Below are 17500 nucleotides of genomic sequence, written 5' to 3' on the forward strand. Positions count from 1 at the left end.
TCCCACCTTCCCCACAAGCAACACAAGAGACCATAGTAAGGCTGATAAGTCTTGAGTAGTCTCTAGCTTTACGAATCGGTCTTAGATGTGCCAGTTACCTGTGTCCCGTGTATTTGGGAAAATACACAGCATGCCTGCCTGCAAGGATTCTTATCTAAAGCAATGTTCTGGTGTTTGACTAGTGAAACATCGAGTTCTCGCATTACTTGAAGAAGTATGACAGAAGTATGATCATACATGCCCAGGCGCGTTCCCATACTCTGACACTGCCTGTAATAAACACACACACACATACACAGAGAGATGTGTTCATTAAAATTCCCATTCTTGTCATTATTGCAGCAGAGCTGTACTTGGCTTTATCTGAGCCATATAATGCATCGCCGTTGGATAACGAAGGCTAGTCAGACTGTGTGTTTTTCCATACAGATATCCAGTATGAGTTGGAGTGTTTATCATCTACATGTAGATATCGAGTACGCTGATGATGATGATGACTTTGACTGTCTGTTGTTTTCCTCATCTTTATATGTTGAGGAGGAGGATGGTGATGATGACTGTGTGTTGTTTTTGTCATCTAGATATTATGCAGTACGATGAGAATGGTGATTATGATGACTGTGTTGTTTTTGTCATCTAGATATCCAGTACGATGAGGATGATGATGAGATCACCCCTGACCTGTGGCAGGAGGCCTGCTGGATCGTCATCAGGTGTGTGTGTGTGTGTGTGTGTGTGTGTGTGTGTGTGTGTGTGTGTGTGTGTGTGTGTGTGTGCGTGTGTGTGTGTGTGTGGGTGTGTGTGTTTTAGCGGAAGTGTCCCATTGCTCTCGTGCCTTCAGACAAACCACCCTTTTTTACTAGTGATATTGTTATGACTGTGAATGATCTCTTTACCTGAACACTAACCTGAAGTGTGTGTGTGTGTGTCTTAAAGATCTGCCAGCCTGTCGATAGCCAAAATATTTGGATCTTGTACCTTTAATGCTTGTCCCTTGGGGCCAAATAAAATAAATAAGTTGTGTGTCTATTTGTATTGTGTGTGTGTGTGTGTGTGTGTGTGTGTGTGTGTGTGTGTGTGTGTGTGTGTGTGTGTGTGTGTGTGTGTGTGTGTGTGTGTGTGTGTGTGTGTGTGTGCAGCTCATATTTTGATGAGAAGGGTCTGGTGCGACAGCAGCTGGATTCGTTTGATGAGTTTATCCAGATGTCGGTCCAGAGGATCGTGGAGGACGCACCGCCCATCGACCTGCAGGCTGAAGCACAACACACATCAGGAGAGATCGAGGAACCGGTACTATACACACACACACACACACACACACACACACACACACACACACACACACACACACACACACACACACACACACACACACACACAAGGAGAGATGGAGGAACCAGTACTGCAGACATAAACACACACATCCACACGCATCCTTTCACGTTTCCACATTTCTGTCTGTCACAATGTTGTGTCTCTGGTTTATGTTGAATGGACCCTGGTGAAGCGAACGTGTTTCTCTATCTAACTGTGTGTGTGTGTGTGTGTGTGTGTGTGTGTGTGTGTGTGTGTGTGTGTGTGTGTGTGTGTGTGTGTGTGTGTGTGTGTGTGTGTGTGTGTGTGTGTGTGTGTGTGTGTAGCCGAGGTACCTGTTGAAGTTTGAGCAGATCTACCTGTCCAAGCCGACCCACTGGGAGAGAGACGGAGCCCCCTCACCCATGATGCCCAACGAGGCACGCCTACGCAACCTGACGTAAGACACACATACACACACACACAAAACCAAGCACGCCTACGCAACCTCACGTAAGAGAGAGAGAGAGAGAGAGAGAGACACACACACACACCTACGAGGCACGCTTTCCCAACCTCATGTACGACACACACACAACGGAGCATGCATACGCAACCTTCATTTTTGTCATGAAAATCAATTGAATGGGGTCCTCAGAAATTTGGGATGTCATGCCAAAAAAAGTTGGGAACCACTGGTTCAAGTACTGCTCCCCTCTACTTTGACATCACCAAGACATTCATTAAGGAGTGTGTGCGTGTGTGTAATATTTGTGTAATATGTAGGTACTCCACCCCGCTCTACGTTGACCTCACTAAGACGATCATTAAGGAGTGTGTAATGTAATTGTGTGTGTGTGTGTGTGTGTGTGTGTGTGTGTGTGTGTGTGTGTGTGTGTGTGTGTGTGTGTGTGTGTGTGTGTGTGTGTGTGTGTGTGTGTGTGTGTGTGTGTGTGTGTGTAATATTTAGGTACTCGGCCCCGCTCTACGTGGACATCACCAAGACGATCATCAAGGAGGGGGAGGAGCAGCTTCAGACGCAGCACCAGAAGACCTTCATCGGCAAAATCCCCATCATGCTCCGCTCCACATACTGCCTCCTCAGCGGCCTCACAGACAGAGATCTGTGTGAACTCAACGAGTGCCCTCTCGACCCCGGCGGATACTTCATCATCAACGGCTCTGAAAAGGTTAAAACACACACACACACACACACACCCACCCACCCACTGCTACACACTCTCTCTCTCTCTCCCTCTCTCTCTCTCTCTCTCTCTCTCTCTCTCTCTCTCTCTCTCGCTCTCTCTCTCTCTCTCTCTCATATATATATCTCCTTCTCTCTCTCTCTAGCTCTAGCTCTCTCTCTCTCTCTCTCACACACACAGAATCTGCAGTTAAATTTTTGGAATCAACATGTGCTAGAGATTAACTTACTCAGGTGTATTTCTTCGTGTGTTTGTGTGTGCAGGTGCTGATTGCGCAGGAGAAGATGGCTACCAATACGGTGTACGTGTTCGCCAAGAAGGACTCCAAGTACGCCTACACAGGGGAGTGCAGATCCTGCCTGGAGAACTCCTCACGACCCACCAGCACCATCTGGGTCTCCATGATGGCCAGAGGAGGACAGGTAATACACACACACACACACACACACACACACACACACACACACACACACACACACACACACACACACACACACACACACACACACACACACACACACACACACACACACACTCATCACGCCTGACCAGCACCATCTGGGTTAGCATGATTGCCAGGGGAGGACGGGTAACACACAGACACACACACACACACACACAGCATTGCTCATTAGGGGCTAAAGAAGACTGTGTCTGATCAGCGTATTGTGTCGACTCTGCTGTATATTCGTCAGGAGGTGCTAATAATGACATTGTGTGTGTGTGTGTTTCCAGGGTGTTAAGAAGAGTGCCATCGGGCAGCGTATCGTCTCCACGTTGCCGTATATTCGTCAGGAGGTGCCCATCATCATCGTGTTCCGAGCGCTGGGCTTTGTGTCTGACAGAGACATTCTAGAACACATCATCTACGACTTTGACGACCCTGAGATGATGGAGATGGTATAACATCACATTAAACCACACTGCAGAACACTACACCACATTCTAGAACACACCACCACATTCTAGAACATACCACCATATTCCGGAACACTACACCACCTTCTGGGACACTACACCACATTCTAGAATACATCACCAGATTCTAGAACACACCACCACATTCTGGAACACTACACCACATTCTGGAACACTACACCACATTCTAGAACACTACACCACATTCTAGAACACTACACCACATTCTATAACACATCACACACTACAGAAAAAACTAACGTGTGTGCGCTTGTGTACTTTTGTGTGTTTGTACGCGCGTGTGTGTGCTCCAGGTAAAGCCGTCTCTGGACGAGGCGTTTGTGATCCAGGAGCAGAACGTGGCGTTGAACTTCATTGGTTCTCGTGGTGCCAAGCCAGGTGTCACCAAGGAGCGGCGAATCAAATACGCCAAAGAGGTGCTGCAGAAGGAAGTGCTGCCTCACGTGGGCGTGTCAGACTTCTGCGAAACCAAGAAGGCATACTTCCTCGGGTAACACTCTCACTCACTCTCGCTCGCTCTCTCGCTCTCTCTCTCTCTCTCTCTCTCACTCGCTCGCTCTCTCGCTCTCTCTCTCTCTCTCTCTCTCTCTGGTAGTAGTGGTATCCATGGTAAACAGACAGCTGACTGTGTTGGGTGTAATAGTGTGTGTGTGTGTGTGTGTGTGTGTGTGTGTGTGTGTGTGTGTGTGTGTGTGTGTGTGTGTGTGTGTGTGTGTGTGTGTGTGTGTGTGTGTGTGTGTGTGTGTAGCTACATGGTCCACAGGCTGCTGCTGGCTGCTCTGGGCAGGAGAGAGCTGGACGACAGAGATCACTATGGCAACAAGAGACTGGACCTCGCCGGACCACTACTGGCCTTCCTATTCAGAGGGTACTCACTCACTCACTCACTCACTCACTCACTCACTCACTCACTCACTCACTCACTCACTCACTCACTCACTCACTCACTCACTCACTCACTCACTCACTCACTCACTCACTCACTCACTCACTCACATACACACACACACACACACACACACACACACACACACACACACACATATACTGGCCTTCCTCTTCAGAGGGTACACACACACACACACACCTTGCCAGATCTTTACTTGCGTTCCTCTTTTAGTGGAGTCTGTTACGGGAGCTGTTACGGAGCTGACAAAAACATAACATTTTGCATGATGCTTCCTTAGGACCCTCTCAATGGTTTAAGCCTTGGAGCCCACCTGAAATATAGTGTCTCTCTCTCTCTCTCTCAGGATGTTTAAGAACCTGTTGAAGGAGATTCGTATCTACTCCCAGAAGTATATCGACCGCGGGAAAGATTTCAACCTGGAGCTGGCCATCAAGACTCGCATCATCTCCGACGGCCTCAAGTACTCTCTGGCCACAGGGAACTGGGGAGACGTCAAGAAGGCCCATCAGGCCAGGGCAGGGGTGTCACAGGTACACACACACACACACACACACACACACACACACACACACACACACAGGGAAGTGGGGAGACGTGAAGAAGGCCCATCAGGCCAGGGCAGGGGTGTCACAGGTACACACACACACACACACACACACACACACACACACACACACACACACACACACAGAGGGAACTGGGGAGACGTCAAGAAGGCCCATCAGGCCAGGGCAGGGGTGTCACAGGTACACACACACACACACACACACACACACACACACACACACACACACACACACACACACACACACACACACACACACACACACACACACACACACACACACTTGAAGAATTCTCATCAAGCCAAGGCATATCACGCATTCTCTTTCTTTCTTACTCTCTCTGTTGCTAGCAGGGCTTTGAACCGTTATTTTTTTCCAAACGTTCCGTTCTGAACAGAAACGGAATTATAACGTTACCGGTTCTGAGTTCCACCAATAAATTGACGTTCCCGAACCGGTTAGAACCAAAAAATATTGTTCCGGGACGGGTAATTTCGTTCCTGTCAGCTGATTACTCCCCATAGACCTAACTGACGTTAACCAAGAAAGACGGAAGTGCAAATGAGTCAGCCTACATTCAAAACTGTTTATTCAAGCGGATGAAAAGAATATCCTCCAGAATTTTGTCATTCAGGGACGACCTAAGCGGAGAAGCAGAGAATAAACCTCAATGATGAAAATGTGCGCTCCACGCTGACTTGGGTCACGGGGAGCACTATGATGAACATTGTGAGTTTGTGCATATTTGAAGCAGCCATGGATGCCCAATAACGTCAAACATTGTCGATGCGCTTTACACGTGCTTCCCTGCAATGTCTTACAATAATGCAATGCAAACTCTGTCCTTTTGTATGACAGTGGTTTCTCTTAATTAAGATGTGGAGTGAAGACTTTGTAATCTACAGCTCTCTCTCCATTCAGTCAGAGAATGTCTGATGTCACACAGGACATGAACCTCAGCCGTCATGGTAACGTGCGCAGGAAAATAATGACTTTTTTTTTGTTTGAGGAACGGTATTAACCGGTATTAACCGGTTACCATTATTTTTAAATAAGTGTTTCCGTTCCAGAACATAAAAAATAATAAAGTTTCGGGTTTCGTTTTTGTTCCCTGTAAAATACAAAAAGTTCCTGGTTTTCGTTTTCATTCCTTGAACCGGTTCAAAGCCCTGGTTGCTAGTATCAAAATCAAAACCACGTATTTATGCAAATGTAATAGATGTGCTATGTTGATATTCCTCTGGATATGTCTGTAGTAGTAGTGCAGTGAGATGTTGTTTGGAAGCAACCCACAGATGCCCTCAAAAGTAAAGATAAGTTAAACAGTATAACTAATGTAATAAAAATATAGAAAATGTGAAGATAGAATATATACAATCAGGTGATGATTTACAGGGTTCAGTACAGGTGCAGGTTTTAAGTAAATGTGTGGGTGTGTGTGTCTCTGTGTGTGTTTGTGTGTTTCAGGTGTTGAATCGTCTGACCTTCGCCTCGACCTTGTCCCATCTGCGGCGTGTCAACTCTCCCATCGGACGTGACGGCAAACTGGCCAAACCCCGACAGCTACACAACACACTGTGGGGTATGGTGTGCCCTGCCGAGACGCCCGAGGTACACACACACACACACACACACACACACACACACACACACACACACACACACACACACACACACACACACACACACACACACACACACACACACACACACACACACACACACACTCCCATGCACACAGCTGCATGGTCTGCCCTGCTGAGACACCAGAGGTACACACACACATACAAACTGACTTTCTCTCAAATCTCTCTCTCTCTCTTTCTCTCTCTCTCTCTCTCTCTCTCTCTCTCTCTCTCTCTCTCTCTCTCTCTCTCTGGGGTGATGAACTGATGATGGCTGACTGACATGTCTGTTGATTGTATGATGTCATATGTATCTAGCGTGCGTGCGTGCGTGCATGCTCAGGATCATGCTGTGGGCCTGGTGAAGAACTTGGCCCTCATGGCCTACATCTCTGTGGACTGCTTGTGTGTGTGTGTGTGTGTGTGTGTGTGTGTGTGTGTGTGTGTGTGTGTGTGTCTTCAGGGTTATGTTGTGGGCCTGGTGAAGAACTTGGCCTTGATGGCCTACTTCTCTGTGGGCTGCATATGTGTGTGATGTCATGTGTATCTATTTTGTGTGTGTGTATGTGTGTGTGTGTCTTCAGGGCCATGCTGTGGGCCTGGTGAAGAACCTGGCCTTGATGGCCTACATCTCTGTGGGGTCTCAGCCGTCTCCCATCCTGGAGTTCTTGGAGGAGTGGAGCATGGAGAACCTGGAGGAGATCTCCCCCGCCGCCATAGCAGAGTAATACACACACACACACACACACACACACACACACACACACACACACACACACACACACACACACACACACACACACACACACACACACACACACACACACACACACACACACACACACACACACACACACAGGAGAGGAGAGGAGCATGGAGACCTAGATACACGCCTTGTGGAGATCTTTCAATCTGACTAGAGACTGATATGCTGAGCATGACTTACATTTGTGACAAATATTTTTTGTGGGCTTTTTATGCCTTTATTGTGATAGGACAATAGAGAGACAGGAGATGAGCTGAGAGAGAGAGAGAGAAATGATTTTGGGCCGGAATCAGACCTGGGTCACCGGTGTAGAAGTCGAGTGCCCAGCTGATTGAGCCACGGCTGGACCTGACTTACATTTGTGACTAGTGTGTGTGTGTGTGTGTGTGTGTGTGTGTGTGTGTGTGTGTGTGTGTGTGTGTGTGTGTGTGTGTGTGTGTGTGTGTGTGTAGTGCCACGAAGATCTTTGTGAACGGCTGCTGGGTTGGAATCCACAAGGACCCAGAACAGCTGATGAACACACTCCGCAAACTACGACGACAGATGGACATCATCGTATCTGAGGTACACACACACACACACACACACACACACACACACACACACACACACACACACACACACACACACACACACGCACTCACACTGCATATGTGCGCACGCACTCACACTCACAGATTGTTCACGCTTTCTTTCTTTTTTTGTCTCTCTTTCTTTTGCTCTCTTTCTTTCTCTCTTGTTTCTCACATGCGCACACTCACACAATTACTACAAATGCTTCAACAACATGCGATTAACTGCTTCTTTTCTTTTGTGTGTGCTTTCGCCCGCATGTGTTTTTGCGTGTGTGTGTCAGGTGTCGATGATCAGAGATATTCGTGAGCGTGAGATCCGCATCTACACGGACGCCGGGAGGATTTGTCGCCCCCTGCTGATCGTGGAGAAACAAAAACTCTTATTGAAGAGAAGACACATCGACCAGCTGAAGGAGAGAGAATACAACAACTACAGGTACACACACACACACGCACACACACACACACACACACACACACACACACACACACACACACACACACACACACACACAAAGAAACTCTTACTAAAGAGACGAGACATATGTCGTCTGAAGGAGAGAAAATACAGTAATTCTCTTGGGTGCCAAAAAAAAGACCCTGCGTGCCAGATTTTGAGTTTGACACCCCTGAACAGTTTCTGCGTTTTAACGACGGTGTAGTGTCTTCAGGAAGACACCAGGGGGCGCCTTAATCATGACATGACAGTGTTTTTTGAAACAGTGAAGGTCTCAATCTTCACATTACCCTCTCCTTCTAAAAAGCCTGCAAATGTTGTTTCAAGCGTGGTGATTAAAATTCATAAAATAACATCACGTTTTTAAAAGAGTCAGTTTTGAGCACTGTCCATCAGAACCCCCAGGATTATTGTCCTACTTGGGCTGCTATACACTCACATCAGTGCATTGCCCCAACTAGTGTGCGTGTGTGCGTGTGCGTGCGTGTGTGTGTGTGTGCGTGTGTGCGCGTCTGTGTGTGTGTAGTTGGCACTGGCAGGACCTGGTGGCTAGTGGTGTAGTTAAGTATATTAACGTGTGTGTGTGTGTGTGTGTGTGTGTGTGTGTGTGTGTGTGTGTGTGTGTGTGTGTGTGTGTGTGTGTGTGTGTGTGTGTGTGTGTGTGTGTGTGTGTGTGTGTGTGTGCGTGCAGTTGGCAGGACCTGGTGGTAGAGTATATTAACGTGTGTGTGTGTGTGTGTGTGTGTGTGTGTGTGTGCGCAGTTGGCAGGACCTGGTGGCTAGCGGTGTGGTTGAGTATATTAACGTGTGTGTGTGTGTGTGTGTGTGTGTGTGTGTGTGTGTGTGTGTGTGTGTGTGTGTGTGTGTGTGTGTGTGTGTGTGTGTGTGTGTGTGTGTGTGCAGTTGGCAGGACCTGGTGGCTAGTGGTGTGGTTGAGTATATTAACGTGTGTGTGTGTGTGTGTGTGTGTGTGTGTGCAGTTGGCAGGACCTGGTGGCTAGTGGTGTGGTTGAGTATATTAACGTGTGTGTGTGTGTGTGTGTGTGTGTGTGTGTGTGTGTGTGTGTGTGTGTGTGTGTGTGTGTGTGTGTGTGTGTGTGTGTGTGTGTGTGTGTGTGTTATATAGTTGGCAGGACCTGGTGGCTAGTGGTGTGGTTGAGTATATTAACGTGTGTGTGTGTGTGTGTGTGTGTGTGTGTGCAGTTGGCAGGACCTGGTGGCTAGCGGTGTGGTTGAGTATATTAACGTGTGTGTGTGTGTGTGTGTGTGTGTGTGTCTGTGTGTGTCTGTGTGTGTGTGTGCGCAGTTGGCAGGACCTGGTGGCTAGCGGTGTGGTTGAGTATATTAACGTGTGTGTGTGTGTGTGTGTGTGTGTGTGTGTGCAGTTGGCAGGACCTGGTGGCTAGCGGTGTGGTTGAGTATATCGACACCCTTGAGGAGGAGACGGTGATGTTGGCCATGACCCCTGACGACCTCCAGGAGAAGGGCGTGGCCTATTGCTCCACCTACTCACACTGCGAGATCCACCCCTCCATGATCCTGGGAGTGTGTGCATCGATTATCCCCTTCCCCGATCACAACCAGGTAACACACACACACACACACACACACGCGCACGCACACGCACGCACGGAGGTGCACACACACTAATACACACATTCACACATACTAATACACACACACACACACACACACACACACACACACACACACACACACACACACACACACAGCCCTCCATTATCCTGGGAGTGTGTGCATCGATTATGCCCTTCACCGATCACAACCAGGTAACACACTCGCACGCACGCACGCACGTACGCACGTACGCACGCACGCACGCACACACACACACACACACACACACACACACACACACACGGAGGTGAACACACACACACACACACACACACACACACACACACACACACACACACACACACACACACACACCCCTCCATGATCCTGGGAGTGTGTGCATCGATTATCCCCTTCCCCGATCACAACCAGGTAACACAAGCACAAACACACACACACACACACACACACACACACACACACACACACACACACACACACACACACACACACACACACACACACACACGTTAATAGACAACAGGCTATGGGAGCTGTTGTACGCTTTATAACTCTAACGTGTGTGTGTGTGTGTGTGTAGTCCCCCAGGAACACCTACCAGTCTGCTATGGGTAAGCAGGCTATGGGCGTGTACATCACCAACTTCCACGTGCGGATGGACACCCTGGCCCACGTGCTCTACTACCCCCAGAAACCCCTCGTCACCACCCGGAGCATGGAGTACCTACGCTTCAGAGAGCTGCCCGCAGGTACACACACACACACACCACACACACACACACACACACACACACACACACACACACACACCAGGTCTATGGAGTACCTACGCTTCAGAGAGCTGCCCGCAGGTACACACACACACACACACACACACACACACACACACACACACACAGAGACACACACACAGACGCCAGGCTTTCTTCACTACCACCACCGTGCTGCAGTGTCGTCTGGCTGAAAGCTTCTTGTAATTCCTCTCCTTGGCCATCAGATGGGGCTAGTTAGTCATTAGCCACTTGATCCAAAGCTGCTGTGGCCAGATGTTCTTCCAGTAATGACCACTAGGTGGTGCTAGTCATTAGCCACTTGATCCAAAGCTGCTGTGGCCAGATGTTCTTCCAGTAATGACCACTAGGTGGTGCTAGTCATTAGCCACTTGATCCAAAGCTGCGAGTAGCATCCAACTGCAGTTTGCAGAAGTGGGCAGGTCTGGATTTCTGAGATCCTGCCCCTCCCATTTTGGATCTCGCCCCTCCTATTTTTCCTATTATAGTAGTCTGTACAGTCCCACACCATCCCTACGTCACCCTATTTGAGAATTTGCGCCAAATGTCTTCTCCGGCGAATGCATAGGCCTACACTATGCACACAGCTTGTATCGTGTCTCTTCGTTTGGAGTGCTAAATAAATGTATTTACTAAACACTGGACATAGAATCATTCATGCCCAAGTGTAGCACACCAGCATACATTGATGACTCTTATAGCTGCTTTGGACAATAATAATGCCTATGTAGGCTAATTGCGGTGTGAAGTGGTTTGTATTAGGCCTATGTCTCGTCGTTGGTTAAGTAAATATATTTACTAAACACTGGACATAGAATCATTCGTCAATCATGATAGCGCACCATATTTGAGAAATGGACCCAAATTATCTGGCGAATGCAGTAGGCTTATTCTATGCACACAGCTTGTTATCGTGTCTCGTCGTTTGAAGTGTTAAGTAAATATATTTAGACCTACTAAACACTGGACATAGAATCATCCATCAATAGCGAATGCGTTACCCTGTAGGCCTATTCTAGGGAGATTGTATCGTGTCTCGTCGTTTGGAGTGTTAAGTAAATAGGCCTACATTTACTAAACACTGGGCATAGAATCATTCATCAATAGGCCTAGTGAATGCGTAGTTGGCTACACTGTATTCTATGCACACAGCTTGTATCATGTCTCGTCGTTTGGAGTGCTAATTAAATATATTTAGCCTACTAAATATATTTAATTTTCATTTTCCACGTTCCAATTGCATGAGTGTTTATTTCCATTTACATAGAATAATTTGTCCTTGACCTTACTTTCTCTTTCATAGTAAAGGAGAAGATTGAAACGGTCTCTGCAACTGCTTTAGGTTCCATTGATTTAATGATAATGTTAAGCGCTGTTAGACGGTTAAAAACAAAAGGTTAATGCTAAATGTGTCAGGGTGTCAGTTTGGAAGCGGGGCAGATGCACGAAGGATAGGCCTACCAAAGGCTACTGCAATGGCCTGCTCAGAGTCCAGTCCCCAATCCTAAAGAGATTGTGGCGACAGCATCCAGGCTTTGGGACTTTGAAGAATGTGCTCATGCTTTTCAATGATGGGTAGGCCTATGTTTAATTTCCAGCGGATCACGTACACGGAGTAGCCTAATTCGCCACTGCACAGGCGTTTTACTGCCTACTTTAGTTTTCTTGTAGTAGCCTACCCATCTTTCGAATTTTAGAAACTGGCACCAAATATCTGGTCTTCAAACTAAGATACTAAGAAGAGACACTTAATATTATATTATATTCAAATTAGACCCATGCGTTAACAAATAGGCTATGTAGCTTATATTAGCTAATAATAATAATAATAATAATATTAATTTCCCTCGGGATTAATAAATTATACTAAACAGGGTCGCGTGCTGTTCATCGCGCGGTTCACTCAAAGCTCCCCGCTCGTGTTTCCTACACTCACCAAACCATTATACATTAGTGGAGTAGAGAGAGTGATTTTATTTGTGAAAACTCTGCGTCTCTGCTCTGCACGGTGCAGTGACTTCCAGAGCTATTTTTCTTCCCATGTAGAAGCTTAGCGCTGCCGCTGAATGACAAGGGGGAGGCACTCGATGTGCTCAGGGGGGAGGAGGAAGATGTGCTCAGGGGGGAGGAGGGAGATGTGATCCAGACCTGCCCCCCGCCCTGCACACTGCAGTTGAACATACTTGAACAGCTGCTGTGGCCAGATGTTCTTCCAGTAATGACCACTAGGTGGTGCTAGTCATTAGCCACTTGATCCAAAGCTGCTGTGGCCAGATGTTCTCCCAGTAGGCCTAGTGTTGTGTGTCCTGGTGTCTTTGGGTGGTGCCATGTTGACATGTTCTTTTCAACTTTTCAGTACTGTGGGGTTGTGTTGACTTATTCTTCCTTACTTTGGGCTCCTGGGTTGTGACGTGTTCTTTTCAACTTTCCATTACTGCTGGGTTGTGTTGACCCGTCACAACTCATAGCAGAAAATGAAGTCTGCCACACCAAGCTCCCGTTTCTCTTGTTTCATGTGCCGTTTTGGGCAGTTTGCATATGTGTTGTGTAGCACATTTTATAAGAGAAACGGGAGCTTGGTTTTGCACACTTTATTTTTTGCTATTATTTGACTTTGCAAGTACAGCACACATTTTTGAGATGGATGTGCATGTTTTTTTCTGTGTTAGACATCCTCTAACTCTTTATGACTTTCGAGTTGTGTTAACTTCCAACTCTTTATTACTTTGGAGTTGTCAACTTCCAACTGTTGATTACTGTAGGGTTGTGTTGACTTCCAACTCTTGTGTTGACATGTTCCTCTCCTCAGTACTGTCGGGCTCCTGGGTGGTGTCATGTTGACCTGTTCCAACTGTTCCCCATTACAGCTCTCCTGTGGCTCTCATAATGCCTTTCATCCTGTGTGTGTGTGTGTGTGTGTGTGTGTGTGTCCATGGCCGTTCGTTTGTGTGTGTGTGTGTGTGTGTGTGCGTGTGTCCATGGCCGTTTGTGTGTGTGTGTGTGCGTGTGTCCATGGCCGTTTGTGTGTGTGTGTGTTTAGGCATCAACTCCATCGTGGCGATCGCCTCCTACACCGGCTACAACCAGGAGGACTCTGTCATCATGAACCGATCAGCTGTGGACCGCGGATTCTTCCGGTACGCTGTGTGTGTGCGTGCGTGCGTGCGTGCGTGCGCGCGCGCGCGCTGTGGACTGTTGATTCTTCCGGTATGGTGTGTGTGTGTGTGTTTGTGTGTGTGAGTCTGAGGGAGAGGTGGTTTTGTTTGTGTGTGTGTGTGTGTGTGTGTGTGTGTGTGTGTGTGTGTGTGTGTGTGTGTGTGTGTGTGTGTGTGTGTGTGTGTGTGTGTGTGTGTGTGTGTGTGTGTGTGTGTGGGCGCCATTCATTTGTGTGTTCATTGTAGATAATGAATGAATGAATCATTATTGAAAGTCCAAGTGGGATGGTCATTATCTGTCATTATGTGACTGGTTTTAATTTGTGTGTTTGTGTGTGGCCTCCATGCATATTGGGTCATTGTGTGCGTGTGCGTGTGTGTGTAGGTCTGTGTTCTACCGCTCGTATAAGGAGCAGGAGTCTAAGAAGGGCTTTGACCAGGAGGAGATCTTCGAGAAACCCACAAGAGAGACCTGCCAAGGTGAGGAGGGGGAGGTGTGTGCTGGTTTGCGTGTGCGTGTGTGTGTGACGGACATAATATGCCTGTGTGTTACTTCATAGTTTGTGTGTGTGGTCAGAATATGTTTGTGTGTGTGTGTGTGTGATTTTGTTTTGTGGTGGCTGATTTAGTGGTTGTTGCGTGTGTTTAACAATGCCACTATTAGGGGTGGAAATAGTATTTGTTATGTATCGATGCATCGATTCTACGGCTGATGATTGAATTGGATCGTGGGACATTCATTTTTTTTAAAGATATTTTTATGGGCTTTTTGGGCCTTTATTTCGATAGGACAGTGAAGGTGTGACAGGAAGTGAGTGTGGAGAGATGGGGTAGGATTGGGAAATGACCCCATCCGGACTCGAACCGGGGTCCCCATGGGCATGCAAGCCTAAGTGTGGGGGGCTTGGCGCGCTGTGCCACAGCGCCCCCTTGTGGGACATTCTTGGTATTGAAACTAATTGAATCGCTGCCTTATTGGCCTAATACTGAATCATATCGTCATAAAGGTTGTATTTTACACTCCTAGCCAGTATTGGCAGTTTATCCAGGCTACTAGAGAAAGCTGTGCCACATGTTTACCCTAGTGTGTGTGTGTGTGTGTGTGTGTGTGTGTGTGTGTGTGTGTAGGTATGCATCATGCCATCTATGATAAGCTGGATGAGGTGGTCTGATCGCTCCATATTCACCTTTGTGTGTGTGTGTGTGTGTGTGTGTGTGTGTGTGTGTGTGTGTGGGTGTGTGTGTGTGTGTGTGTGTGTGTGTGTGTGTGTGTGTGTGTGTGTGTGTGTGTGTGTGTGTGTGTGTGTGTACAGGTATGCGTCATGCTATCTATGATAAGCTGGATGAGGACGGTCTGATCGCTCCGGGCGTCAGAGTGTCAGGAGAGGACGTCATCATCGGCAAGACCGTCACACTGCCAGAGGTACACACACACATACACACACACACACACACACACACACACACACACACACACACACACACACACACACACACACACACACACACACACACACACACACACACACACACACACAAAGTGACAGGTAACACACATACACAAGGCCTCTACAGGTTGATGAAAAGATGGAAAGTACCAACTATTGCTATTTGAAGAGAGACTGATGCTAATACTGTGGTGTGTGTGTGTGTGTGTGTCTTCTCTGCAGGTGGATGATGAGATGGAGAGTACTAATCGCCGCTACGTCAAGAGAGACTGCTCCACCTTCCTCCGCACCAGTGAGACGGGTATCGTGGACCAAGTCATGGTCACTCTCAACCAGGAGGGATACAAGTTCTGCAAGATCAGGGTAAGAGGAAGGGTGGAGGGGCGTGTGCGTGCGTGCGTGCATGCATGTGTGCGTGCGTGCGTGCTCCATGGAAACAGTAATTGATGTCAACAGTAGTCCAGGTGTGTGTGTGTGTGTGTGTGTGTGTGTGTGTGTGTGTGTGTGTGTGTGTGTGTGTGTGTGTGTGTGTGTGTACTGTGTGTGTGTGTGTGTGTACTGTGTGTGTGTGTGTGTGTACTGTGTGTGTGTGTGTGTGTGTGTGTGTGTGTGTGTGTGTACTGTGTGTGTGTGTGTGTGTGTACTGTGTGTGTCTATGTACTGTGTGTGTGTGTGTGTGCGTGCTATTACAGTAGGCCATGCTTTACATTACATTACATTGCATTGCATTTGGCAGAGGCTTTCTAACCGAAGCGACTTTCAAAAGATAACCATAGCCAACATCACTAGCAGATAGATACATGCTCCCATGATTAGTACCTGTATGCCTTTGGCTGGTGTGTGTGTGTGTGTGTGTGTGTGTGCGTGCGCGCGTGTGTGTGTGTGCGTGTGCGCGTGTGCCTTTAGGCTGCTCAGGGTCTGTGTTTTCCAGACAAAGAGAGTGTTTTTATTTCCTGCATCAATCAGTCAATGCAGACACTTTAACGAGGACAGCAGCGATATAAACATCCTGGTGTGTGTGTGTGTGTGTGTATTAGAGTAATAATGTCCTGGAAAAGTCTCCATCTCTATAAAACAAGTCAGCTCTAGCTGTGGATGACATGAACTTTTCCAGCACCTTAATTGAGGCCCTAGCCAGCTCTCTATCTGTGTGTGTGTGTGTGTGTGTGTCTGTCTGTCTGTCTGCCTTTCTGTCTATCTGTGTGCCTGTCTGTCTGTCTGTCTGTCTGTCTGTCTGTCTGTCTGTCTGTCTGTCTGTCTGTCTGTCTGCCTGGTCTTGTCTGGCCTCACTGGGTTTTGCCTCCAGCACTGTAGGGCATCATAGCCACCTTTGAGCTGATTAATGATGATTAACTTGGACTCGATTTGACTGATTTAGAATAATTGGGGTTCCAAATGGAATATTCTGATGTATAGTGGTCAGGACTGGAATGATCAGAATGTTTAATGCCTAAAATGGATTAAGCCGTTTTAAAGATGATCTGGAGTGGATTAAGCAGGATTCAGATGGTCTGGAATTATCCAGACTGGTTTAGAATAGATTAGGCCGAATTAAGCGGGTTTAGGTCTGGATTTATCTCCATTAAACGTGTTTAGAGTGGTGAGGACTGGTTAAGGCCTGGTTTAAAGTGTATTATGATCAGGGCTGGTTCAGGCAGGATGGGATGGGTTTGGGACCACAGAACAACAGGAAGGACCCCAAGAAAGACTTAAGCTAGATTTATGCTTCGCTCGCATAGAATCTGCGTCCGTCCGTTTTCTGTCTATGCGAGTCCACGCCCCCCTCTCAGAGGCTCTGCGCCCGTCGTCTAGCGCCTCGAAAAAATACTAACTATCCGTCGGACGGACGCGGAGTACGCAGACAAAAAGGCACTATGATTGGTCGTCTCGCTACTTCCTTGTTCTGTTCTTGTGGCAGCGCAATGCCAGTAGTTTGCGAGAGCAGAATTGTATTCTGTTAAAAACTTTATTAATGCCTTGTGTGTAAATGTGTGTAAATACACGAAGCTAAGCTAAGTAACAAACAATGCATCAGTTGAACACTCGTGGCACAATGCCTGCGGTTTTACTACCGTTCCTCCACCGAATGTAAACACACATCGGCAGAATCAACTGTCTTTACATGCTTGCATTTTCTGCTCGTGTAAACAGACTGGGTATGTCAAATAATG

At 47.4% G+C, this 17500-nt stretch overlaps 1 protein-coding gene across 1 annotated transcript in view; it reads left to right on the forward strand.

Moving 5' to 3' along the window:
• Positions 1-17500, forward strand: part of polr2b (RNA polymerase II subunit B) — a 23133-nt gene that overhangs the window by 332 nt on the left and 5301 nt on the right. Inside the window, exons 2-20 of the mRNA XM_063188047.1 lie at positions 641-713; positions 1140-1290; positions 1641-1753; positions 2264-2483; positions 2762-2920; positions 3234-3398; positions 3731-3927; positions 4186-4305; positions 4691-4877; positions 6381-6524; positions 7123-7262; positions 7757-7868; positions 8161-8315; positions 9722-9920; positions 10516-10684; positions 13767-13863; positions 14267-14361; positions 15195-15304; positions 15552-15692. Coding sequence (XP_063044117.1) covers positions 641-713; positions 1140-1290; positions 1641-1753; positions 2264-2483; positions 2762-2920; positions 3234-3398; positions 3731-3927; positions 4186-4305; positions 4691-4877; positions 6381-6524; positions 7123-7262; positions 7757-7868; positions 8161-8315; positions 9722-9920; positions 10516-10684; positions 13767-13863; positions 14267-14361; positions 15195-15304; positions 15552-15692 — 2747 coding nt within the window. The remainder of the gene's footprint in view (positions 1-640; positions 714-1139; positions 1291-1640; positions 1754-2263; positions 2484-2761; positions 2921-3233; positions 3399-3730; positions 3928-4185; positions 4306-4690; positions 4878-6380; positions 6525-7122; positions 7263-7756; positions 7869-8160; positions 8316-9721; positions 9921-10515; positions 10685-13766; positions 13864-14266; positions 14362-15194; positions 15305-15551; positions 15693-17500) is intronic.

The sequence above is a fragment of the Engraulis encrasicolus genome, chromosome 22, assembly GCF_034702125.1.
Source record: "Engraulis encrasicolus isolate BLACKSEA-1 chromosome 22, IST_EnEncr_1.0, whole genome shotgun sequence".
Lineage (NCBI taxonomy): Eukaryota > Metazoa > Chordata > Actinopteri > Clupeiformes > Engraulidae > Engraulis > Engraulis encrasicolus.